This window comes from Anabrus simplex, chromosome 7 (genome assembly GCF_040414725.1).
Source record: "Anabrus simplex isolate iqAnaSimp1 chromosome 7, ASM4041472v1, whole genome shotgun sequence".
In the NCBI taxonomy this organism is placed as follows: domain Eukaryota; kingdom Metazoa; phylum Arthropoda; class Insecta; order Orthoptera; family Tettigoniidae; genus Anabrus; species Anabrus simplex.
This window is the reverse complement of record NC_090271.1, coordinates 168,413,053-168,435,817: the sequence shown is the minus strand read 5'-3', so window position 1 is coordinate 168,435,817 and position 22,765 is coordinate 168,413,053. Positions and strand designations below refer to the sequence as shown.

The following is a 22,765-nucleotide window of genomic DNA, read 5'->3' as shown; positions in this document are numbered from 1 at the left end:
GGTGCGACGTAAACCAACTTATTAAAAAAAATGTTTAACTAACTTAAGATATTACACAAGTAAGTTCAAAATTACTGTACTTTGAACTGGATTTCATCAAATTATTATTGTTGTTGTTATTATAATACAATCTTCCCGCAACAGCTGCAGGTTGCCCAAGGACAAGAAGTACTCGAAGCGGCAATAATAGATACAGATGAATGGATTAGCCCTACATGAGATAGTATGAAGTTATGTAAGAGTAGGCAAAAGATTGAGGCACATCAAATATTTATCTGACGTCTGCAAGCATAGTTCTTGAAGATCATGATGGACTTCTTGAGAGTAGTAATGATGATGTTATAGGTTTTATCAGTTGATAGAAATTACTTTGAAATAAATGTTTAATCTGTGTTATCATATGAACTATATACAAATGCATATACAAAATATAAACATTTCAATACATATAATATATTTCTAATGTACTAATCAGAATGTTGCATCACTTTAAGGCACGAAATAAATAAAATAGACTGAAATTCTATATAAACTACAATTGAAACTGTATTTTGAATAGTGCAAATGGGATAAATTATTCCTGTAATCATCTTTGTACTGATCTGAGAGATAATGTGAAACATTGAAGCTGTTTACACACATTGAGGTATACAAGGGAAAAAAGTAGGAAGTAGTGCAGAAGATTACATCTGACATTGCAATTTACTAAAGCAGTAAATCTAAAGTGACTCTACAGATAAATTATGGGTTACCAACATCTTGAAGGTTCTCGTCAGATGCTCCCCTGAGAATAACATCTTGCAACTGGTCTTGTTCTTCTATGTATTTCAAAGATATGACATAACAACGTCGTTAAAATTGTTTCCACTGGCCCAGTTGACTATAAGTGAACACCACACCTGAACAAACAGAAGAGGTGATTGTACAACATAGAAATAATCTGATAAAAGTAAGTTTAATGAAATACAAGAAGGAATGCTTAAAAAGGTTTGAGGAATTATGGTGAGAATAAATGTAGTCAATTAAAAAATTAAAAAACAAAATTATTTTAATTTTTGTGATCTGTTAAGAGACAGAAAACTCATCAGTTTTGTCTTCCTTAGGTTGACTTCTAAATGAGGTAAATGACTTCCTGATTTTACATGGATAATTTTCCAGAATGTGCATTTTAGTAATTTTCTACAGAAATGTTCTTAAGAACTATAATTCTTTATTAATTTTTCAGCGATTCTTAATATACTGTCTGGCAAATATGTTAGCTAACATGTATTAAACACAATAGCTAATTCATCAGCAATTTATAGGAAGCCTCCAGTAGGTGTACAAGAGTTTTACTGATCAACTAGCTACCTGCCCCAGCTTCACACAGGAACAGTTATGAATTTAAGACCAAGCAAGTTGGCCATGCGGTTAGGGGCACGCAGCTGTGAACTTGCATTCAGGAGATAGTGTGTTCGAGCTCCACTGTCAGAGCCCTGAAGATGGTTTTACGTGATTTCCCATTTTCACATCAGGCAAATGCCGGGGCTGTACCATAACTAAGGCCACGGCCGCTTCCTTCCCACTCGTAGCCCTTTCCTATCCCATCGTCGCCATAAGACCTATCTGTGTCTGTGCGACGTAATGCCAATTAAAAGAAAAAAATAATTTAAGACGATAGGTTACTTTTAACCAAGGACTTATACGATTTCCTTGTATATGGCATAGTCCTTTTTCCTCCAGAATGAACACAAAAAAATTTTGTTTTGATGTAACACAAGAAAGGGACACACAAAGCTCTCCATGAGAAAAGCATTCCCCACTGAGATCAACTCCAACCACGCTAAGTATCTGACTCTGTGCTTTGTATATTGTCATGCCAAAGCAGACTCGTTTGAAATCAAAAGGCAAATCTGAAGGAATCATAGGGATTGCCAGTTACATTAGTAGCTTAAATCAAACAGTTTTTCAAAATGTTCACTACCAATTGCATTCCATTGCATAACTTCAGCAGTGTAAATTACGTAACAATATAATGAGCACCCTCTAGCTTTCAAAATCAGCTTGTGAGGTGACAAACTGGAAGGATGTAAAGAAATTTTAGAAATCCTGTAGGATAATGAACAGCTTTTTCACTATCGACTGCTGTGTATATTGAGTCATATACTTGAAGCTGGGCAATGCATTTGGAGAAAGATGACTCCCTTTGTCTTTGTAAAGTCATTCGTTCTCGGTCCTGTGACATTTGAGAATCCCTTTGTTGGTCAGTTTCATTGTTACATGATGAACACTCTTTTCTGAATGCAATGTACTATGACCTATATTTGTTATCTGTCTCGGCATGATGGGTTATCATAGATTTTATATAGATAACGAAAAATCACTGGAAAACTATTCATTATTGTATCGTAGCATGTTCAACGAATGCTGGCTGAAGTTGTTGATAGCTCATGTGCTGGCTCGCATTGTGCTCTGTCACTCTGAAGCTGATCATTTATAATTCCATATTTCAGAATGGAGATTGCACACACAAAAAAGTGAAAATGACTATATCCGAAAGTATAGGTGAAAATAACATTCTATAAATTACATTTTAATCTGTATTAGTTACTTGAGGGGAATATACAATTTATTTAGATAAGGATTGCTGATTCTTGATGGATACAGTACTTTTGCATCCATCTCTTGACACAGGCCAGAGCAAAGTGTAGCTTCCACCGAAGTCCCAGTCTCATCCATGACTGTGACATTATGGAAGCTGCTGGGGTATGGGTTGTGCTGTGAAATAACATTTGAAGAACAACCAGTAAGTCATGCTACAATAGTACTGTCTGGCCCTGTGAGGAACGCAATGGCAAACTACCTCACTCCTCATCTTGCCTTGTACACCTCATTTTGGTGCTGCCGTTGGTTTTTGTGATTTTCCTATAACTGCATAGACTTTCGTGGTGTTTTTTGAGGATGCAACCAGCCTCTGGGTTGTTGAACAAACAGACAGAAGGATTAACTAATTAATTATTTAATTTGATGGTTTTTTACTGCAAATAGAAACATAAAAAACAGTTAACGTGGGTTATGTCTTAAAGATAGGTATATGCTGTTCCAGACATTTTTGTTGATCTTTTTATGCTGAACAATTATTACCCACATAGTAGAGATGTATCTTTAATGGTTTAGCCAGCGTAGGCTAAGAAAGGCGCTCGGACGACCATTTTTTCTTCAACTTGCTTCACTTAAATTGTTACTGTAACGTAAAAAACAGTTATAGTGAGCTGTGTGTTAAAGGTAGATCTATGCTGTGTGGACTTCTTCACTGAAAATTTTATGATGAACAATTCTTACTTTTATAGTATAGATATATCTTTAATGGTTTAACCAGCATAATCTAAAAAGGCGTCCGGCTCCATGGCTAAATGGTTATCATGCTGGCCTTTGGTCACAGGGGTCCTGGGTTGGATTCCTGGCAGGGTCGGGAATTTTAACCATCATTGGTTAATTTCTCTGACACGGGGGCTGGGTGTATGTATTGTCTTCATCACCATTTCATCCTCATCACGACACGCAGGTCGCCTACGGGCGTAAAATCAAATGACCTGCACCCTGGTGAGTCGAACCCATCCTGGGATTTCCCGGCACTAAAAGCCATACGCCATTTCATTTCATCTAAAAAGGCTTATAAACTTTTTTTTTGCCTCACTGTAATCATTACTGTTTGACTTCCTTTCCCTAAGATATAATGTAAATGTCGAATCTAGATAGGCTTAGAAGCCTATTTAATTTTCTATAATGTAAATGTCAAATCTTAGGGTACCATATATTTTAAAGACACTAGGTTCGGGGCCCTGACCTAATTTTAGGCTAAGATTTATTTCGGCTGATGATGCTTACGACAGTTAAGCGAAACATGTCCCAACTTACAACACCAGTTGTAATGTTTATATCCTAAATATAAGGAAAGAGAAGTATTGGAAAGGTGGTGTAAATTATTATTCTTATTTTAATGTTTACATACTGCTTAGTCGGGCAGCTCGTCTCCTTTCTCCCTAGTCTACCCAGCCCAAACTCTGCAACATTTTCGTAACGCTACTCTTTTGTCGGAAGTCATCCAGACAAATCAAGCTGCTTTTCTTTGGATTTCTTCCAGTTCTTGAATCAAGTAATCCTGGTGAGGGTCCCATACACTGGAACCATTCTCTAGTTGGGGTCTTCCCAGAGACGTATATGCCCTCTCCTTTACCTCCTCACTACAATCCCAAAACACCCTCATAACCATGTGCAGAGATCTGTGTACCCTTTATGTACAGTTATATTTATGTGATTACCCCAATGAAGATCTTTCCTTATATTAACACCTAGGTACTTACAATGATTCCCATAAGGAACTTTCACCCCATCAATACAGTAAATAAAACTGAGAGGACTTTTCCTATTTATGAAACTCACAACCTGACTTTTAACCCCGTTTATCATCATACCATTGCCTGCTGTCCATCTCACAACATTATTGAGGTCATTTTGCAGTTGCTCACTTTCTTGTTACTTATTTATTACTCTATACAGAAAAACATCATCCGCAAAAAGCCTTATCTCTTATTCCACTTCTTTAGTCATATCATTTATAATAGTATTGCCTTGAGGAATTCTCCTCTTAATTATTAAAGGGTCAGATAAGGCTTCACCTACTCTAATTCTCTGAGATCTGTTTTCTAGAAATATAGCCACCCATTCAGTCACCCTTTTGTCTAGTCCAATTGCACTCATTTTCGCTAGTAATCTCCCATGATCCACCCTATCAAATGCCTTAGACAGGTCAATCGCGATACAATCCATTTGACCTCCTGAATCCAAGATATCTGCTATATCTTTCTGGAATTCTACAAGTTGAGTTTCAGTGGAATAACATTCCCTAAACCCGAACTGCCTTCTATCGAACCAGTTAATTATTTTGCAAACATGTCTAATATAATCAGAAAGAATGCTTTCCCAAAATTTACTTGCAATGCATTTCAAACTGACTGGCCTGTAATTTTCAGCTTTATGTCTATCACCCTTTCCTTTATACACAGGGGCTACTAGAGCAACTCTCCATTCATTTGGTATAGCTCTTCATGCAAACATAATCAAATAAGTAGTTCAGATATGGTACTATATCCCAACCCATTGTCTTCAGTATATCCCCCAAAATGTTGTGTGATGAAATTAGTGACAAAAAAACTAGGACTTGAGAAATATGCAATTTTCAGATGCAAGAGATCTTCTTTAACAAGTACGAAACCATATCTTCGGGGTGTAATGATCTGTATTATAGTCCAGTCGCTGGCTGTCTGGCCCTGGCGTTTCTCAGACAGTATTGCTGATTTTGAACCGTGCAATATAAACAAACACAAACTCCTGAAATATTTCACACATACATAGATCAGATTCTGTGTTAATGTGATGGAAATGCATACAGAAATATGCAAAAATTACCTCTAATATATTGAAAACCAAGAATATTATCATAACAATAAAACGTTCCAATTAAAATTAACCACATTCCTAGAACAGTGTAAGTATAATAACAAAACGTTCCAGTCTAAATTAAGCACACTCCAAAAACAGCGTAGATATAATAACAATCAAAATTAAGCACACTCAGAGAATAGAATAATCGTAACTCAATAATAGTAGACTATAAAAGTAATATAAAATAGCAACATTAAAACCCGAATTCTGTGAATAGTATCACCATAATTAAAATAAGTCAGAATCTTCTTCTATATAAATAAAATCGTAACGACCATGTGTCTGTACATTGATTATTTTGGCAAAATTTATCCGTTATCAGTTATCCATTTCAGGTGTAATAATGACCATCTGCATCATTTTTAGCTTTGGTGTCTGTTTGTCTGTCCTTCTATAACTTGAAAACTACTGGATATATTTCCACCAAACTTCATATTTAGAATCCACCTGTCCTTGGGTAGGTTTTAGCGCAAATATCGTTTCTAAATCCCTGAACTGAGTGGGGATTTTTACGAAACCAAAACCGAAACCGTGATATTGCACTCCCTCAAAGTATACACAACCGAACTTAATGGAAATCTACCTGCCTTAATGAAAATTAATATTTAAACCTTTTTTTTCTCATGTGCATCATTTCGATAACAGGATTTAATAAGGGAGATATCATTAACGGACCGTTTTTCGGTACAAATCCCAGCTGACTTAACGCAAGAGCGGGTGCGTGTAAAGCGTATTTCTTACAACTTGAAAACTACTGAAGATATTTGAACCAAACTTTATATATAGCATCCATCTGTCCAAGGGTAGGTTTCCTTGGCGTCTGTTTGTTTGTTTGTTTGTTTGTTGGTCTGTTTGTCTTTCTATAACTTGAAAACTACTGGATATATTTCCACCAAACTTCATATTTAGAATCCATCTGTCCTTGGGTAGGTTTTAGGGCAAATATTGTTTCTAAATCCCTGAACTAATTGGGGGTTTATACGAAACCGAAACTGTGATTTTGCACTCCCTCAAAATATACACAACCAAACTTAATGGAAATCTACCTGCCTTAATGGAAATTAATTTCTAAACTTTTTCTTCTCATATGCATCATTTCGATATCAGGATTAATAATGGAGATATCATTAACGGACCATTTTTTGGTACAAGTCCCACCGGACTTAACGCAAGAGCAAGTGCGCGTAAAACGTATTTCTTACAACTTGAAAACTACTGAGTTATTTGAACCAAACTTTATATTTAGCATCACCCCTCCAAGGGTAGGTTTTAAGGTTTATGCCATTTCAAATTCCCGGAATGGACTGGGGTTTTATAGGGGACCGAAATGGTGATTTTTACTCTCCCACAATATATAAAGTACAAGACCAACCTGACTGGAAATCGATCAAACTGTGTGGAAATCCAATTCTAATTTCTTTTTCTCATGTGCATTTTTTCAACAGGAGGAATCATAAGGGAGATGACATGAAAGGTCGGATTTCAGGCTAAGTCTAGCGGACATAGCCCAAAAGGTGTTATACGTGGAGCAGATTCCTTATCTATCTAGATAAATCATATCGTAACGACCGTGTGTCTGTGCATTGACTATTTTGGCAAAATTTTCGTATAGCTTTCTGTTTAAGGGGTAATAATGACCACCTGCATATTTTTTAGCTATAGTTTCCTGGAAGTCCTAAAATTTACCCCCCCCCCCCCCCCCCCCGTCGCCCAAAATCAAGATTGCCTCACAATCTGCCACACGAGCTGAAAAATTGAAATTAAGCAAATTTATACGTTTTAGCAGGTAACCTACGGAAAACTTTAAATATTTCACTTTTTATGCCGAATAATATCGAAATATAGGCAATTTAATGACAGTGCAGACCTTCGTTTCGAGGTATTTCGCAGCTAAACAGTAAATCCTATCACAAAACGGACGGCACGATCTCCGTTCAATTTCGAGTGATCTACAACTTTGTTCCTGTGATATTTTGTTGTATCTCTTTCTCTCTCCCTTATAGGGTAGATTTGGCTGTATATTTCGATGGTTCGTATTTTTTTTTTTCTGTTAGTTGCTTTATGTCGCACCGACACAGATAGGTCTTATGGCGACGATGGGACAGGGAAGGGCCGGGAGTGGGAAGGAAGCGGCCGTGGCCTTAATTAAGGTACAGCCCCAGCATTTGCTGGTGTGAAAATGGGAAACCACGGAAAACCATCTTCAGGGCTGCCGACAGTGGGGTTCGAACCTACTATCTCCCGAATACTGGATACTTGCCGCACTTAAGCGACTGCAGCTATCGAGCTCGGTGTTCGTAAATTTTGTGCTTTTTACATGTGTATTAGTTTGACACACTTATAGGAAAGGTAGAGTCATCGAATTTTGCACGCACATTGACACGACCAATGGCTATATGTGAACCCAATTTCATGATTCTAGCTTCCACATAAGTATGTGAAAAATAATGTAAAATGATGAAAATGTACCCAAATTTCACCCCATTCAAATATCGTAACTCAGTCAAACCCATAAATATAAATATAGAGCGATAAAAGGGACGTCTGAGAGTGCAAACCGTTTGTTGGTATGATGTACCGTTTACGAGCAGTAAATCTCGAAATGAAGGTTTGCACTTTTAAACGCGCCCATGCTTATCTGTCATCTATATAAATATAATCGCAATGACCGTCTGTCTATACATTGGCTATTTTGGCGGAATTTCCGTACAGTTATCCGTTTCAGTTGTAATAATGACCATCTGCATATTTCTTAACTTTGGTATCTGTCGGTTTGATTGTATGAGTTTTTATAACTTGAAAACTACTGAATATATTTCTACCAAACTTGATATTTAGGATCCACCTGTCCTTGTGTAGGTTTTAGGGCCAATATTATTTCTGAATACCTAAATTTACTGGGGGTTTATCCGAAACCGGAACCATGATTTTCCACTTCATTAAAATATGCACATCCGAAATTAATCGAAATCTGCAATCCTTAATGGAAAACATTTCTAAAACTTTTGTTCTCATGTGAATTTTTCGACAGGAGGATTAATAAGTGAGATATCATGAACGGTTGGTTTTGCAGGTTAAGTCCAGCGGACGTAGCCAAAATGTGTTGTACGTGGAGTAGATTCCTTATCTATCTATATAAATAAAATCGTAACGACTGTGTGTGCCTGTACATTGACTATTTTGGTGAAATTTTTGTACAGATACCATTTTGAGGGGTAATAATGATCGTCCGCATATTTTTTGGTTTAATTTCCTGAAAGTCATAATTTTTACCCCCTCACCCAAAATCCAGATTGCAGCATAATCTGCCAGACAAGCAAGAAAATTGAAATTTGGCAAAATTATACGCTTCAGCCTGTAACGAACGAAAAACTTCACAGATCTTTAATTTTTTCATTTTTTATCCCCGAAGAATATCGAAATATGGAAGCAATTTTAATGATGGTGCAGACCTTCGTTTCGAGGTATTTCGTGGGATAAATGGGAAGTCCTATCACATAACGGATGGCACAATCTTCGTTGAATTAGGAGTGATCTTCAACCTCGGTCTTATGACTTTTTGTCGTATCTGTATCGCTTATACGTTAGATTCGTCTCTATTTCTCGATTTTAAGTAAATTTGGACTCTTTACCTATATAATTCATACTTTCAACCACTTACAGGAAAGATAGTATGATCAAACTCTACACGAACATTGGCCCACCCAGTACCCATATGTGAGCCAAATGCTATGTCACATAATTATCCGAAAAGTAATGCAATGTAAGATAATCTTATACAAATTTCAACTTATTCAACGTTTCTGACTCAATCTGACCAATGAATAGATGAGATGCGAGAAAATATGATAGGACCAGCCATTTAGATCGCTAAATACTGCGCCTTACGGTACAATCCTTTGTCAATATGACGTACCATTTAGCAGCAGTTAATCTGTAAATGAAGGTCTGCAATATTGTAAACATGCATATACTTTCCTTTGTCCATCTATATATATTCATTGATGTCGATTTGTAGCGATCGAGAAAGGGTGTGTCTGCTATTGTAATCAGTACTCCCTACACCGACTTTGACTGCTGGCAGTAGGAATGGGGTCCTTCTCCAACTCCTGTGTAACTGGCATTAGTAAGGATGGCCTACCATTTTAATGAATAATTCACTTCTCGATTTGTCTTGCAGAAGGCAAGGGATCATGCAGTTTTGTTCGAAAGTCCCCTACCCTATTGTGTTTGGCTCTAGGCCAGGGTGCCCACCATTATCAACAAATGTTCCAGTCTAAAATTTGACTAGCATTAGGCATAGTAGCCTGCTATTTTCATGGAAACTCACTAATTCTGTGTGACTGGCAGTAAGCTGGCTGGCAGCAATAAAAAGGGCCTGTCATTATAATGATAACTGCACAACTCAATTTTGACTGGTGGTAGGGAAGTTGCCTGCTATTATAATAAAAACTCCTCAACTGTAATCTGTCTGAAAGTAGGAAATGGGTCTGCCATTGTAACTAAAACTCACCAAATCGATTGTGACCGCGCAGTAGGCAATGGGGCCTGCAATTATAATGTAAACTTGCCAACTCGATTGTGAATGGCAGTAGGCAAGTGAGCCTGCCATTATCATCACAACTCCGCAACCCTCACTTTACATTGGAAACAACGTATGGGGACCTTCCCATTGCTATTTCTCGGATAAGGCTAAGAGACATGCAATTTTAAAACAATCTCATTTACTGCACGAACAGTATTTACGTCGATATCTGTATACAATGTAGAATACCGTAGCGAAGCACGGGTACATTTGCTAGTAAAAAATAAAATCCTGAAAATAGTATCACCATGGCAATAAAAACGTCGTTGTTACAATAATACTTCAACATGCTCATGGAATAGTAGTGCCAAAATGATAAAATATTGCAATAAACGAAACAAATTATATACTCATATTAACTAATCCAAAGGAAACATCCACCCTCTCCAAAAATATCAGTGTCTTCACCCTTGTCACTGGTATCACTGCTGTCATCCTTACCCATGGAAATAATAAGTTCTTCCACACGACATTCAACAATTTCATCAGCTTCTTTTGCCTTATGTAGATATTCCCGGATGTGACTCACAACACTTTTCCACTTATTCGCTGTAACAATTTGACTGCCTTGTGCACTAAGCTTTCGACATCAGTGAAATAGAAATATTTGTTATTTTCGGCAACATATACTTTCACTTGTGCCCAGATTAGCTCCATTGCATTGAAGTGGCAGTGGTAAGGAGGGAGCCTAATTACCCCATGACCCTGAGCCGTAGCGATGGTGTCCACTTCGTAGGTGCAAAATCTAGGCTTATGGAGTTTACACTTTGTATCAGTTCCACCTTTGTCATATATGCAGATATCCCCGGTACATTATTTCCCACCAATCACTGATGAATGATATATTTTCTGTCTTTCATTGTCATTGCTTTGTTTAGTTGCACAGAGTGATATGGGGCATTGTCCTTAACAGTTACTGAATTGGGACTTATGTTTGGTGTCAAAGCATTTTTAAACCATGCTGTGAAAGTAATTCCATTCATTTCTTTGTGATAATCACGAGTACTCTTTGATCTGAAAAGAAGCATAGCTCCTGGAACAAATCCATTAACACCACCTGCATGAAGCAAAATAAGCCTACTTCCCTTCCCAATAGGTGCTTTGAAAGTCCCTGCTACAGTTTCATCTGTCCAGACCACCGTTTTAGAATGTCAGGCATTTATCCATGTTTCATCTAACCACACCACTCTATCTGGACTAGTCTTCAAATTTCCCTCACAAATCTACCTCACCATGCTACAATTTCACTTCTCTCCATAGCAGCTTTCTCCCTGAAAATTTCTTCCAATGAAAGAGCCAAGTTATCTCAGTATTTTACTTAAACTGGTCGTTCCTCCAATGAATAAGCAAGATTCTTCCAAAGAAGAAAGTAGTTTATCACGCGTGGGAAATTCCCTCTTCATGTAATCACTATAAGTATGTCGCCTTATTGCATCCTTTTGAAATGCATCAAGTGATGTTTTGGGACAATGTCTTGGTCTTCGTTTTTCAGGAGTACGCAGCACTTCAGAATGTGTATTAAGATCTACTGGACACCTTTCTTTTGTTATGCTTTTCACAGTTGTCGTACCTGCTTTTAAAGCGTCACAAACTGATCCACGACATTTGTAGCAGGAAGAAGAGGCCCATCGTTATTACACTCTGTCTCAAAATATTCTATATAAATTCACTGCTTTGGCTCTTATAACAACTGATTTTTTTCTTAGTCGTTTCCGATGATCCACTAAGTCATGTCACAATAACAAAAACAAATGGCTTTCACACACCGTGAACACATGCAGTTCATGCAGGCTAGAGAGCAACTGAGGCCATGTGTTTCTCTTCAAACAAATGGCATCACCACACTAGCAGTACACGGGACTCATGGCGACATAAATGGTGATTGGTGCTTGCTGTTAAATCTTAAATCTGGTGTACCAGTGACATCAGGCATTGCAAACCATGACAATTATTCTACCACTAGCAGAACTCTTAGCATTCTTTGCGGTAAAATAACTTTAATTAAAACAATAACATCAAATGGGTGAAGGCTATTTGTTTCAGTGATTTAATATTGAAATCATAATTCATAATTGTTTTCAAGATTATATCTATAGTTTCAAATAGCTACAGGTTGGCAATACTGTTCTCTCCTCTCTTTTTTCCTTTACATCATGATTTGTCAGGGCCGGACAGCCAGCGGCTGGACTGTAGTATAATAATTTCATGTGGCTGTTTCTAGCCGAGTGCAGCCCTTGTAAGGCAGACCCTCCGATGAGGGTGGGCGGCATCTCCCATGTGTAGGTAACTGCATGTTATTGTGGTGGAGGATAGTGTTGTGTGTGGTGTGTGAGTTGCAGGGATGTTGGGGACAGCACAAACACCCAGTCCCTGGGCCATTGGAATTAACCAATGAAGGTTAAAATCCCTGACCCGCCTGGGAATCGAACCCGGGACCTTCTGAACCGAAGGCCAGTATGCTGACCATTCAGCCAACGAGTCGGACTGGACTGTAGTAAGAGGTTTAAACCTACTCTGATACCATGCAACAGCACAGTTGAACAGTTGTTTGTGTCCCTGACTTTTAACACCATTGATGTCCACTGTCCAAAAATATTTTGACCATTACGTTGCTGTTGAAAATATCTCAAATCTTGATGATTATTTATTACTTCTTGTTGAAAGACTACTATCTACTACATCTTAACTGGATAGTAAACAATGAATCATTTCCTGCCCTCATGTTAGTGGGTAACCACATGGTGCATTTCAGTTTAGTTATAGACACATTTTCTTATTTGTATTTAAATCAGTATAATTATATCCCAAATTTTCTGAATCGTTTTCTTGATTTGATTTTCAGTAACTCCAGTTCCAGTAAAGTAAAATCTAGTAATCTGTCAATAGACACCACCCAGCATGAGCTATGGAACTGCAGAGCAAAGAAGCGAGTACGTCACGACAAGCCACTGACAGGGTGACGCATGCAGTTGCCAACTTATATTTTCAAGATCCGCTAAATACTACTAAAAATCCGCTAAATTCCACCAAGAAATCCGATCTCAAATAATGAGCAATAAAAAGGAGCAGTAGTAGTAATAATAATAATAATAATAATAATAATAATAATAATAATAATAATAATAATAATCTTCCAAGTATTGGGCCATGTGACCCGTTACAGTCTTGCATTTTACTTTTTGCAAGACTTGAAAGCAATCAAATGTCCTTCCGACGGGTTGCTAGCCTGAAGGAAGTAAGACCATTGGTGGGGCTGCCACCTCTCAGCTAATGGACTAGCTGAAATCACAGCATTTCCTCCGTAATGGATGTAACGGTTATACCGCCGTGACTCTGTCAACAGGGCTGGGAACAGGTTTTTTCATCTCGGGAAGGTGAGGTTGGCCTTTGGGCAGGAGAGGTTATGTCATAATCATCATCATCATCATCATCCTTCCAAGTACTGCACCATGTGGCCTGTTACGGTCTTGCATTTTCTTTCCATCGCTTCATTGGACGTCCTATAGATCTCTGTCCTCTTGGTTGATAGCGTAGGATCTCCTTTGGTAGTCTTCCAGATTCCATCCTTTGAACATGACGTTTCCAGTTTTCTTGGTAATCATAGATGTAATTGATTACTTATTTCACATTCAGTCCCTTAAGCACATCTTCATTTCTTATATGATCCCATTTCGTATAGCCTGCTGTTCTGCGCATGAATGTCATTTCACGTGCTGTGATTCTGGAAATGTCTTGAGTTCTTATTGTCCATGCCTCACTGCCGTAGCAAAGCGTTGATCTGGCTAAATAATAATAATAATAATAATAATAATAATAATAATAATAATAATAATAATAATAATAATAAAAGTAAACGTCTGCACTCACCTGATCTGTGAGTTTCACTGGGATCAACCCCCTGCCTGCGAGCTGGCGAGCTAAAACTTGTAGGCGTTTTGGTGCCGGGTGCAAACTAGGTGAATCCCCTACCTCAAGGGCCACACACAAAACGGGCCAGTTCATTAAATGGTCTTCCTTCATAGCATAAATATAAATGCTACTCTCTCACAGTTTCATTATATCGCCATTCGTCAACAAAGAGATAAGTACCCTTTCCCCATGCATTACAAATTTATGATACCATGATCTCATAACATCAAATCCAAATAGCATGTTTTCCTCATGTGACTGCCAGCTCCTGACAAGAAATACGGAATAGCTCGGAGACAGACTGGAGTACAAATTTTTAAAAAAACCTAAAATGGATAAAACACTAAATTCCGCTATAATAAATCTAGAATTCCGCCAAAATATCCGCTGTCCGATAAATGATATATTTCTCCGCCGACAGTTTTCTAATTCCGCCAGATTTAGCGGGAAATCCGCTAAGTTGGCAACACTGGAGGCATGCCCACTTATCGTATTTGCTTCAGAATCTGGGGAACAATGCGAGGAGTGAACAAAAGTGTAATCTTGCACATGCTATGTGATTGTCCCATCAACGGTGGGTACTACAGCTAGTACCCTATGATATTATCTACTGTCCTAGTTTAAGTTCCTTACCTTTCCCATATCCCCATCAGGTCCACTAATGGTGGCAATCAAAGATGTGAGTGTCTCTAGTACTGGAGTAACCACAGGCATTAGTATAGGGTCCCTAGAAATAAAAAGTAAAATACAATAAAGTGAGACAAGAAACTGTTTATAGTTTGAAGAAATTAGGAGCATTATTCATTAACAATGGAAAAAGGAAATCCTTCAGACACTAATTTCTAATCCCTAAAGACAATTATAGTGGACAATAAGTACAGAAAGAAGGGAAATATGTCAGTTCAAGAACAAATCAAAGTTGATAAGACTATACATAGCACCTGAACTATATTCAGCCTCTGATGAAATGTTATTCTTAAGTGTGATCACCAGAGCTCAAAGAAACCTATTCAACTCTTTATGATTTGGTTAATTTCAGTCTCTTCAATGATATAAGATGTTAAATAGTTGAAAGATTAGATTCTCAGAGGAATTTTTGTGGTAAAAGTAACCCACCTCCCTTTTATGATTTCCAACATTCGAAAAATTCCATTCAGGCTGTTTCTTCTAGAACATGCATACTGTATTGCATATGGTGTTTCATCCTTAATCCACTGAGAGTCTCTAGTACTCAGTAATGCTAGAAACCTGAAACATAAATGGTGGGATTACTCATCAGCACTCTGTGGTACACCTTTGAGGAGCCTACTAAAAAGAAGAGAAAAATACTAATAACAGTTCACATATAATTATGGGCAAAAGATCAACAGAAAGAGGATAAATGTGCTGAGAATTGCATATAAGGAGACAATGAAAGTATAGACTAAAGGAGAGGACAGGTGCAAGAATATGGATATCTTGCATTCTTGTGACAAGAGGACAGGAGATCTGAAAAGGAATTAAAAATGAGATTTGGAATGGCAAAGGAAGCTTTCATAAGGAACTAAAAGCTGCTGACTAACTGCAGAATGAACTTAAACAATTATTGTGTGATGAAATCATTTCTGTTAACCTCTCAGTGCAGGAACAGTCACAGCACATGCCACTCGCTAGTGCAAGAGGAGGCTGCTACTCTCCATGAATTAAGAGCATAAAATGGGTGTTATTACTGGAACTGCTGTAACTCAATAGTTTTACCACATAAACACACAAAAAATTGATATAGTATAATACACTATCTGATTATGAAGAAAACCATGCTGAACCACATGACTGAGCTCCTGTTGTCAATAAATAACAAATACAGACTGAAACTCGATGAAAATATAGCAGTAGCACATTTGGCACTAGCCAACGCCTTCTACACTACATCAAAAAAGCCTTTTCCTGAACCACTGAAGTAGATATACCTTCCCCGTGGAATACATAGGGACTGGATGCAGAAGCACGCAGCTCGACATCACACACGTCACTGTCGCTTCTGATTTCAGCATTCATGTCCGTCATAGCAAGATCATTTATCATTGAACTATCATCGGAATTAAGATCATCATCACCCCAGTTGTAACTGTTCTTCAAAAGTAAAGAAATACGCTCGTCACAGAGCCGCACTTCACGTCTTCCTGCCAAGATAGGTTGTCACAGCGCTAAAATTTATAACTTTCAAGTTGCTCAAAGAAAAGGAAGTGGTCGATGGAGTGAGTTAATATATCAACTATAAGGAATAAGGAACAATGTACTAAACCTATGTAAAAGTAAGTTTGACTTAGTTCACAATCCTTATGACAGATGGTAGCATAATTCACAGGCTACATATTGTGTATACAGTAAGTACAGCACTCCACACATGCCAAGGTTTGGGGCATGCCACACCCAGTGCAGTACTCCATGTGGTGTTGGGTTAAAGATAGAACAACTTACTTGCAGATGAAATGACTTGTCATTCCTGGAGGAAAATCTTGTAACATCGGATTGTCTTTTCATTCTGCTGCTGTGTCACATAAGAGATGGAGAAAAGAATGCCCATAGCAGGTGCTCCTTGCTCCTGATAATGAAGCACCATTTCCTCAGTAGTCCTTGCTTCTTCATTGTGAGTCATATTTTTAACTTTCTCAGCATCTTACACTTCCTGATCCTTGGATTCCTCTTCATTTACTACATCCCTTTCTTTCAACAGTGCAACAATTTCATCATCACCATTTTCATCCTGTCTCATCCATTCGCCAAGATCACCATCAGTAGCATTTTTGCAGCCAGGAATCCTCTTTGGTAAATCAACCAGTTAAGAATTTTCTGTCTCTTCTTTGTTTTTTGTTTTTTTTACAAGTTACCAACTCAGATAAGTCTTATGATTGCAATGGGATAGGAAAGGGCTAAGATTAGGAAGAAAGTGAACATGGCCGGGTGTGAAAATGGGAAACTACAAAAAACCATCTTCAGAGCTGCTGACAGTGGGGTTCGAACTCACTATCCCCCAAATGCAAGCTCACAGCTGTATCATATGCAGCTATCTTCATATTTCTCTTTATTATACTGTAGTTATTATAGCCCTTAACTGCATGGCCAGCTCACTTGGTTCTTCTTTGTTCTCCTCAAATTCGTTTGAATGGTCATGTAACTTCCTTCATGAACAAACAAGGTTCATAGGGTTGAGCTTATTCCATAAATCAGGAGTTCAGTCTGCCACATCCAAGAAATCACTTCCTTCAAGAATGAACAAGGTTCTTAGGCTTGAGCTAATGACATGAATCAGCAGTTCACTCCGCCATATTCAACAAATCAATGTTCTTCAACTTGTCAATCATTTTGTGACCTTCCATGGCTAGGATTAGTGATGAAAGTAGTTTATGTCTATATTTTTTCTTTGAAGTTAAAATGGTCTGATCCAATGACTGGCATAATGCAATATTATTTAGAGGAAGAAATATGAATCTGATATCATCTCACAGGTTATCAAGGATAAGAGAATCTTTCCTTGAAAGAATTTTTGACTTTAAAAACTTTTCCACAGAGGGAATAAACCATTCATAAAACTAGTCCTTGAAAATTACTCCATCCATCTAAACATTTGACTGGCTTTGGCACTAAACAGATATTCAAGAGAAGGGCTGCACTCATTTTTGCACCGTTTACGTGTTTAAATGCATGATGATTTTTTTACTTTCCTATAAGAACAAGTTTCAGCTTGTATGTATTTACCTGTAGCATTGCTCCATGCCAGGATTATAACTTCCTTCTTTCTTGTTTTGTAGCTTGGAGAAGACTTGATCCCTGGATGTACGAGTTTTCAAAAACAGCATTCAATAATTCAGACTGGACTCATCAAAGATCTAGATTTGATCTCGAGAGAGACTCTCCCTTCCAACCATTTATATTACTCCACTTGCCTAGTCAGGTCAGTACATCTAATTTCACCTCCATTGTTGAACTGGTTTTATCTTCTCCAGGCTTGACATTTTCACTGCACTTACAGTGCACACTTCTATAAAACTTTCCTGCGCTCTGACACTTTCCATTTACTCAAGTAGAACTTCAGTAGAAAACTGAAACAATTAGGGTCAGGAATGCCATTGAAATTTTAAAATATACTTTCATAATTGAAAGGATGGCTTACAAATTAGAAGGAGGCAATTAAGAGAATAACACTAGTTGCTCAATCTTCAAGAATCTACATTTGCAAACACTTCTTGTTGTCAGTGTTTGAAACAAACAGTTCAAATATTATTCATAATTAGGAGCATGTTTAACACTAGGTTTACCGCAGCAGTCAAAATGACCGTTTTCAGTTCTGTTTTCTCTATCACTTGTTACACGGTTAGGACATGCAAATCCTTTGGTGGCTTTTAATGATTTTACATGTACTTTTCAGCATATAGCTTCAAATATCCATAATTCATTTCTATTTGGTGTTATGAAGTCATATACCTACTTTTACCGGGCGGTCTTTTTGACCGCTACTGCAGTAGCTGTATATCGGACTTTTGTGGCATTAATTTGGAGCAGGATATCATTATAAGAAGCTGTAAGAGTATACTTCATTACCGTAGTATCGATTAGAATGTATTGCTATGCTTCAATGGGGCAGCTGTTGGCTCTTTTCAAACAATGATTCAAGTACACTGTCAGGAGAATATAGTCATTATTTGTTCAGTAATGAAAGGTATGCAATGATGACGAGCAGCCAGTTGTCGTCTCCAGTCATTACAAACATTGTTTGTAATTACCGAAATTCTGAACCATTTACATAACATTTTCCCCATCACAATCAAGCGATGAATCTGGGAGTGATTTAGACCTCGATAATTGCGGAGACGTGTATAGCTTGACAAATGGAAATAGTTTGGATACTGATTCTAGTTGCGTCGATCCTGTAGAATTGCCATGTGAAAATGAAATCACACAGCAGCCTTCGACCTCAAGAGTTAGGGAATTACCAACCAAACGCAGCACATGCACACCAGCAAAAATGCTGATGACAAAGGTAAGCCTATTTTACATTATCATTTTATATTTCCATAATTCTGTGCACAGTGTAAGTAAGTTTGGTTTTATATTTTGAAGGTGAAGAAACACTAAGATAATAAAATCACTAGCAAGGATCACGATATCAACTGCAGAAGACCGAACATATGCTGGGGTAAGTCAATATGTGGGCGTGGTCAGTACGTGGCGGTCGGCGAGGAAGAGGTTGCTTTGGATGGAACAGTGTGGACTCGCGTTTATCCACAAAGCCTGCCAGGCCGTCAAGGACAGCAAAATGTATTCAGGGAAATCCCAGGTCCCACAGGACATGCAAAATGCCACATTGAAGAAACTTGTCCCCCTACGTCTTGGCGTCTTTTTATTGACAAATCCATTTTGCAACATCGAACTGTGTACTGAGGTTAGAGCCCACGAAGTTCTGAAGAATCCTGAATGGACAATTTCTTTGGAAGAATTGGACGCTCATTGGCCTTTTATACGTATGCGGAACTTATGGAGCTGACACGAACATTTGATCTGTAGTCACAGAAATGGTGTCCTGGAATTTTCTTTAAAACTATGGCACAACACCGTTTCCTGGATATCATGAGGTTTCTTTGATTCAATGAGAAATCTACCTGCAGGGATCGCCTGAAAACTGATAGATTTGCACTTGTATCCATTGTGTGGGACAAATTTATATCTAATTGTACTATTTGCTACAGTCCAGGTGAGAACATTACCGTGGATGAACAGCTCTTTCCATCGGAAGCTAGATGCCCATTTATGCAGTATATGGCCAATCAACCAGACAAGTTTGGTATTAAATTGTGGTTGGCTGTCTATGTGGAACCCAAGTATTTTGTAAACAGTTTTTCCTATCTTGGGAAATATGAAACGCGACCCACCGATCGGACTCTAAGTCAACATGTAGTATTGCGTATTGCTGAGCCTTTCATCAATCAGGGAAGAAATATTACTTGTGATAACTTCTTCACTTCACTTAAACTAGCAACACCATTGAATAAAAATAACATAATTATCATGGACACACTGAACTGTAGTAGGAGAGAAGTTTCTCCTTCTGTGAAGACCAGCAGTGAGCCACGCAACAGCATAGTAGTGTTCAAAAATGAGGATGCAACTCTCCTATCGTACCAAGGTAAAAAAAAACAAAACAACAAGAATGTCCTCATTCTCAATCTTAAATGGTTAATTTCCTTGGCTCAGGGAATGGGTATTTGTACTATCTTCTACATTTTTGCAACTCATATAGTAACACTATCCTCTACCACAGCAAGACACAGTTTCCTATACACAACAGATGCCACCCACATTTGGTGGAGGGTCTGTATTATAAGGGTTGCACCAGGCTAGAAATAGCCATGCAAAAAGATTATATTACTTTGACGGAAGCAAATTCTTTGATCAAATCTTCATAGTACTCATTTTGCATTTGCCAGTTTATTAAATTCTGCCCCACTTAAGTTTGGGCATTTATTTTTGTCATATTATATAGGCCCTACTTCCATGATTATCAGAATGATAATGCACCATTAGAGCACATTCACAAGTTTAAAATTAAAAAAAAAAAAAAAAATCTCTTATGATCTACCCTGCCAGAAGCCTTGGCTGCGTCAACAGTGATGCAATCCATTTGACCTTGTGAATCTAAAATATCTGCCATATCTTGCTGGAATCTGGTAAGTTGAGCCTCACTGCAATGACCTTGCATATTCTCCAGCTGAATAACAAGGCTCCATTACGTGGTGTAGGTAGTGTGTAATAGTGCTGTGTCTTACATCCGCCTATACAGAAAACCTGCACTTTCGTTGCTTCTGAGGAATATTTGTGGCTTATTTTGGGTGCTGAGTTTGTGTTAGTGTTGTCCAAAGAATATATTCTCGTTTGATAGTGTTTTTAGTGTAATATTTATTATAAATTTCTTGCAGTAAGTGTCAGCCATCTTGTTAACTGCTACAATAGTTCCATAGATAATGCTACCTTTGGCTAATATCTTTGCCCTCACTTTCACCCATTCTGTTTCTTTTGTCTTTGCTAGCATAGAAACTATGATGAAGATTGGCACTCTGTTTGGCATTCTTAGCATTACCTAGGTCACGCAGCCGGCCCATATTGTCAGCCATCTTTAAGATGAGTAAAGTGAGGCTTCTGCACTGAACAGCATATTACCTCCATGTTAGGAGCGGCCTAGTCGATATGAGGAAGGACACAGGAACCCACCTTATTACCTTTCCCAAATCAACCCAATGGCTTTGCCCAATTCAAAATGTTCGTACCTACTATTAAATATAATTCTGGAGTTTCAAGTCCCCCAATCGGATCTCCGGGGTAAACTATCAATTGTTGAGAGAGAAATAACTTGGGAGTGTGTGAGACATACTGGAAAGGTGCTGGGCATTTCATCACTACCAATGGTAACACAGTATATTTCTCCGGACATAATCATCAAAGACGAAATGGTGTAGTGATCGTCGTTCCACAGAAGTTATGTAGCGCAGTCATTGGATACTATCCAGTTAATGATAGAATTATTTCCATCAAGACAAATTCAACACCTTGTAGATTAAATATTGTACAGGTGTATGCACCAACATCTGCTGCCCCTGAAGATGAGATAGATGAATTCTACAGTCAATTAGAATGCTTTATTGATAATATTCCTCAAAAGAAATTCTAATTATTCAAGGTGACTTCAATGCTAAGATTGGTGACACGTCATCTGATAACCACCTTAGTGTACATGTTGGTCCATATGGGCTTGGGACTAGAAATGATAGAGGAAAGCGTCTTCTACAATTCTGTACAGATAAGGAAATAGTTGTTACCAATACACTCTTTCAACATCACCCTCGCCGCCGATATACGTGGATATCCCCTGGAGACAGGGTACGAAATCAAGTTGATTTTATCCTGATCAGAAGTCGTTGGAAGTCATCTGTTTTAAACAGCAGAAGTTACCCTGGTGCTGAATGTGGTTCAGACCATATCCTCATCATCATGAGAATGCGACTAAAACTCAAAACTACAGCAAAGGTACAGGAAATGAAATTTGATGACAGAGCTCTAAGTAGCTTCGGCGAGGCTATTCGTCCCAAACTACAGTCATTAGGAATAAATGCCACTGACACTGCAGATTCGGTATGGAACAACTTGAAGACTGCTGTGAGTAGTGCAAGCAACGAAATATATGGGCAGAATCCATTTCCTAGGAAGCCATGGTTAAGCGCCAAAACTTTGAGCCTAATAGAGGAAAGGAAACAACTAAAAAGAAACAATTATGAAACAGATGAATATTTAAAAATGCACGCATCACTATCTCAGAAAATTCAAAAGCAGTGCAGACTTGATAAGACAAACCAAATTCATGAAATCTGTGAAGAGATTGAATTGCATAAACAGCACTGTCAACCTCGTGATCTCTTTATGAAGGTAAAGAAAATTACCCGCGACTTCAATCCCCGTTCTTGGTTTCTGGAAGATGGTACCCTCATTGGAGAGAAACAACTGGCCATTGAAAGGTGGAAAAGATACTGTGAAAATCTATATGCGGATGTGACCACCAGGAATGTTTGCAAAAAGTACAACCCTAATCAATCTAACTCTGAATCAGCGCCTTCAATATTGAGGAGTGAAGTAGAAGATGCAATTAAACACCTGAAGAATCATAAAGCACCAAGAAGTGATGGCATCACTGGGGAAATGATTAAGGAATTGGGAGAAGAAGGGGTACGTTTAATGCACTTCATCTGTAACAAGATATGG

General features: G+C 38.0%; 1 protein-coding gene across 1 annotated transcript in view; it reads right to left on the bottom strand.

Moving 5' to 3' along the window:
- Positions 1–375: 375 nt before the first annotated feature.
- Positions 376–22,765, bottom strand: part of LOC136877006 (aminopeptidase N) — a 167,100-nt gene continuing 144,710 nt past the window's right edge. Inside the window, exons 14-16 of the mRNA XM_067150794.2 lie at positions 15,095–15,226; positions 14,612–14,705; positions 376–899 (exon numbers count right to left, since the gene is read on the bottom strand). Coding sequence (XP_067006895.2) covers positions 828–899; positions 14,612–14,705; positions 15,095–15,226 — 298 coding nt within the window. The 3' untranslated portion in view covers positions 376–827. The remainder of the gene's footprint in view (positions 900–14,611; positions 14,706–15,094; positions 15,227–22,765) is intronic.